The sequence below is a fragment of the Mus caroli genome, unplaced genomic scaffold, assembly GCF_900094665.2.
Source record: "Mus caroli unplaced genomic scaffold, CAROLI_EIJ_v1.1 scaffold_6281_1, whole genome shotgun sequence".
In the NCBI taxonomy this organism is placed as follows: Eukaryota; Metazoa; Chordata; class Mammalia; order Rodentia; family Muridae; genus Mus; species Mus caroli.
In genome coordinates this window covers 70,924-76,103 of record NW_018391470.1, presented here as the reverse complement: position 1 = coordinate 76,103, position 5,180 = coordinate 70,924, and the positions used below count along the sequence as shown (strand labels likewise).

The 5,180-nt window shown below is 45.9% G+C and overlaps 1 protein-coding gene across 1 annotated transcript in view; it reads left to right on the top strand.

Annotated features, from left to right (window-relative positions):
* Positions 1-1,393: 1,393 nt before the first annotated feature.
* LOC110289199 (serine protease inhibitor A3F-like) overlaps positions 1,394-5,180 on the top strand; it is a 6,366-nt gene continuing 2,579 nt past the window's right edge. The window contains exons 1-3 of the mRNA XM_021155356.2: positions 1,394-1,562; positions 3,392-4,010; positions 4,728-5,001. Of these exons, the coding sequence (XP_021011015.1) occupies positions 3,404-4,010; positions 4,728-5,001 (881 nt within the window). The 5' untranslated portion in view covers positions 1,394-1,562; positions 3,392-3,403. The remainder of the gene's footprint in view (positions 1,563-3,391; positions 4,011-4,727; positions 5,002-5,180) is intronic.

Genomic DNA, 5,180 nt, shown 5'->3' with positions numbered 1-5,180 from the left:
CTCTCTCTCTCTCTCTCTCTCTCTCTCTCTCTCTCTCTCTCCCTCTCTCCTTCCCTTTCTTTCTCTCTCTCATAGTTCCAGGCAGAGAGAAGAAGCAACATCTGAAAGAAGACAAAAGATTTGAAAGTGACAGCAGTGTAGGGTGCTTTGAGCTTATTCAGGATGACTGCACTAAAGGGGAACTAGGTCCCTTGCCTGAAGTTCCTGATATGTGTGGGAATGTTAAGGTTCCTCCTGTTGAACAGGAATACACCATAGACCATCTTCTTTCCTGGTGTGTGTAGACTCAACTTGAGGCCTTCTTCAGGCATCAAGAATACTCCCTGTTAGGACCTGCACTTCCATTTGTGGGACTGCAGCTTTGGACCAAACACATGCTGGTGAATCTCTCACCTTACTGTTGACACAAAATCCACAGCTCTCATCCTAAAGAGAGTAAGGGATACTTCATTCTAGAGCTAGTTTGCATGACAGTTGTCAGAGAACACAGATTTCCATCACCCAAATTCCATGTTTAATGAGGAATCACTTCTACAAAATCATCATTATGGCTTTATAAAAGAAAGCAAACCATAAATCAAGGCAAGCTTAAGAGGCATAGGTGGATACCTAAGAGTCAATTGCAGCAGTATGGGGAAAGCTTATCGCTATACTCAAGACATCATCTGCTTCCATGCTTAGGTCTTGGGGTTCAGCTAGCTAGTTGCTAAGTTAATAGATCCTATTGTCACAGGTGTCAGTTCTGACACACAGGCAGGCAATACATTGGTGTTCTATAGAGGTAGAACTTAGCACAAGATAAGGTGATAATGAGCCCTGTAAGGACCTGCCATACTCCAATCTCTCTACAGAACTGAAATTCTCATCAGCCAGTCAGTCTCTGCAGACAAAGACACTTTCAGATTTCCTCCACTGCCAGACACAGGCAGCTTCCCTTCAGAAGTCAGATAGCCAAACAATACAAAGCATATCTCTGCTTTTTTATGTACTGATTCTAGCATTACAGGACACTTATACAGAAGCAAGCTAAAGCCTGTTAACATTGAGGAATGTGTTTATTATTGTACAATCTTCCCAATAGAAATGTGCCAACATTTCTATAAAAATAGAATTGTTTTCCTTTTGACGTGACTTAGAAAGCCCAGAACAAGTGTTACCTTTATCCCTCCTGGGGACTTGTGGTCTGTGCTTGTGCCTGGTCTTTTTGCCTTCACTACACATCCCTGTCCCACAGTCTCCTTTCAACCACTAGAAAAGCAGAAGCCATACCAAGACATCCCCCGTGGTATGTTATTTAGAACTGTTAGGGGTTTTCTGAACAGGAAATGGTTTTGAAAGTTAAAAACTATAAGTTATAGTTCCCAGAAATCACCCAGTCTGTCCATTTCTCATCAGAGTCCAGAGCACAGCTTATCTGCATCAACATTTCCTTAGATGTGGGAGGAGTCTTTGGTGGGGATAAATAGTTCAGCAAACAGTGGAGAGAACAGACCAGGAAGGCAGCAGCCCTGACCACCAGGAGCCAGCTATCACAGGCACTAGCAGCTGGCTCAGCTCTACAGGTAAGGCCCTGATACTTTCTCTCTGGGGACAGAAGGAGGCTTCTCTGGGTGTGTGGTATTGTCTGTGACCAACGGTTTTGGTTTGGGGAGGGTGAGCATTTTTATCTGGGTCACTAATTTGGACCCCAGGAACATTTCTGCAGTGCATGAAAATCTTCACTGTTATCTTGGTCTTCATGGCTATGGAAGTTGCTGGTGCCATGAGCTATGCTCCTGGAAAGCAAATGGAGCCTGCTCCTTCTGACCCTCCACAGGTCCATACTGAGACCTTGCTAATTCAGGTGCTGATGTAGAAGTCAGGAAGGGACAGGATTGTTACAGAGTCCCTTCTCCAGAGTCAGCACCACTGCCATGCTCACATCAGACTGCAGAGGCCTTAGGTTCAGGGACCCCACTTCCCTTGTAAATACTCTGGAAAGGAAAGCAGGGCCACACTCTCTCCTAGACAGGAGGATAAGACAACTGCTCAGCTACTGACTCATTTCACTGCTCCACCAACAAAATAGCCTGTGTTCTGTGGAAATGATCTTGGAATAAATTATTATCTGATGCTTTTCCAAAGAAATGGTTGCCTCAGACTGACACAGTGAAGGTTGCTGAAGCTCCTGGCTTCTCTGCAGGCATGTCAGTGCCCTAGGGACATGAAGCAAAGCTCCAACACCTCCCTCCCCTGCTCTCCATTCTCCTACATCTCCCAGTCTCTTATCCCCTCCATCTTCCCCTTGGCTCCTTCATCCTGTCCCCTCAGTGTCCCATCCTCTGGAATTTCTCCCTTCCACTTCCACATTCTTTCTTCTCCTTTCCCATTGTCCTCTCCCCTCTCCACTCCTCCCCCTCCCCATCCCACTCCTAAGGCATCTCCATTTCCTCTGATCTCTCCTACAGTCTGCAGAGGCTGAAAAGGAGCAGCTGTCTTCAGAAAGATCACAAGCCACCTCTTGTAGTGTTTCATGGTGCCTGTGGCTCCCAGGAATGGTGTGTATAGAGGAGATGGTCCTTTGGATATTTGTCACATCCACCCCCATGTTGAATATTCTATATATTACAAATGATATCGATAATTATGTAACATGGGCCTCTTGGCACATTGCCCAGAGAAGTTTACCCATCTGCTTTATACCACACAGACATCCTGAAAGCCAGAATAAAATATGGTCCAGGAATAAAAAATTGAGGCTCCACTAAGTTTTCTTCCCACCAGGAAATTTTTTTTTGCAATGAGGTATAAACTACCAGGTGGTACCATGCTTTGAATTAAAGAACCTTCCACTATTTATCCTTCTAATTTTACCTGTTCTCAGCTGTCCCAAGGCCCTGACACTGAGCCAGATAATCATATTGTTTCTTCCAAATTGACATCCCCACTCCAAGAAACATGCTCTAGATCCACCTCACTGCCATGAGATTTCTTAAACAGGTTACCGGGAGGTTGGCTGGGTCTTCTCCTACCTAACTGGCCCAAGATTCTTTCCCTGAGTCCAGACTAAAGGGAGGTGATGAGGTGTTAGCACACAATTGCAAAGGAAGATGGTTCTTGCCTCCCAGGAAGTCCTTATGCCAATGTCAGAAAAGGAGAGGAGACACAGGCTGGTGCTCAATCCCACATTCTTCACTTCCTTTCGTGGCAGTCACTTCATTTCTTTGAATAATGGTTCTCTATTAGGAAAGTGGGAAGCAGGGCACAGGCTACTGCCAATTGAGAGTCAAGAGCATCTCCTATGAAGGTTACAGAGGCAACCAAGCATAAAACAGGCCAGATAAAAGAACTAGGAGATGGTCAGGATGACACTGGCTATTGTAGACTTAATGGAATCTTTTCCTTCACACAGGAGAAGAGAGCAATGGCTGGTATCTCCCCTGCTGTCTTTGGCTTCCCAGATGTCACCTTGGAAAGGAACACTGCAGTCCATGAAGTCCAAGAAAATGTCACATCAGTGGACACTTTAACACTGGCCTCCAGCAACACTGACTTTGCCTTCAGCCTCTACAGGGAGCTGGTTTTGAAGAATCCACATAAAAATGTTGTTTTCTCCCCATTCAGCATCTCCACTGCCTTGGCCCTCCTGTCCCTGGGAGCAAAGAGCAACACCCTGAAGGAAATTCTAGAAGGTCTCAAGTTCAATCTCACAGAGACCCCTGAACCAGACATCCACCAGGGCTTTAGGTACTTGCTAGACCTTCTCAGTCAGCCTGGGGACCAGGTTCAGATCAACACAGGCAGTGCCCTGTTTATTGAAAAGCACCTGCAGATCCTGGCAGAGTTCAAGGAGAAGGCAAGGGCTCTGTACCAGGCTGAGGCCTTCACAGCAGACTTCCAGCAGCCTCGTGAGGCCAAAAAGCTCATCAATGACTATGTGAGCAAACATACCCAGGGGAAGATCAAGGAACTGATCTCACACCTGAATAAGGATACATGGATAGTACTGGTGAATTACATCTACTTTAAAGGTGAGAGAGGTCACTGCCTGGGAGTGTAGAGAGAGGATCTTGTCAGGGGAATTGTGTCCTTTATGCTGCCCATTTTAAAGTAGGTTTTTGAAGCCTTGCAGGAACTGTTGTGTAATTTTTATTACACACAGTCCCTACCACTCTATGAGTTTTAAATATAGTTATAATTTGTGGAACACGCACATTACCCATGCCTTACTAACTGCAGTATCAATGGATTCCTGGAAAACCGAGTCTGTGTTACAGGACCCAGGGGCTTCACACTAAGTCGATGCTTGGCTCTCAGTCCGGCCTTCCAACAATGTGATTCCCACCCTGCACAGCTAACAGATCTCAGAGAGGGAGGACTCAACTCTTCTCTTCTCTCCCAATACCTTCTAGACATGCTTCCCCTAAGGACAACAGGATCCCAATCTCCCTCCAGGCTCCAGGCTCACCATTTGCACTCTCATCCCTTGCTTACACACCTGGTACTCAAAACCTTAATTCTCCAGGCTGAGGGTTAGAGGTTGTTCTTTGCAAACTAAGCCTGCGGATCCCTTATCATTCAGATTTCTGTATCTCTCAAGGATTTTCTAATTATTATAAAACTGCTAAGGGACAATGTGCTGTTGAAGGTATATTGACAGCTGTCATAACTCAGCAGTTGGTGCCATATGGGGTGGAGCTGTGGTCTGTGTTGTACTGTTACTATCTGATGATTCGCTCCACATTTAGGTAAATGGAAAATGCCCTTTGACCCGAATCGTACATTTAAGTCAGAGTTCTATTTGGATGAGAAGAGGTCTGTGAATGTGTCCATGATGAAAATTGATAACTTGAGGACACCCTACTTCCGGGATGAGGAGCTGACCTGCAGTGTGGTGGAGCTGAAGTACACAGGAAATGCCAGCGCCCTGTTCATCCTCCCTGACCAGGGCAGGATGCAGCAGGTTGAAGCCAGCTTGCAACCAGAGACCCTGAGGAAGTGGAAGAAATCTCTGAAGCCCAGGTGCATAGACAAAGACCCAGAACTGGCAAGGATCCCTTAGTGCTGTTGTTCTGATATCTAGTATCCCAGTACCTCAGAGTCTCACATACAGCCAGTGTAAAGGTTAAAGTGTCAGCAGGGGACAGGTGAAGTTGAATTGAGTCCCCTCCACTATCTCAGGTGTTTCAGGCCTGATTTTA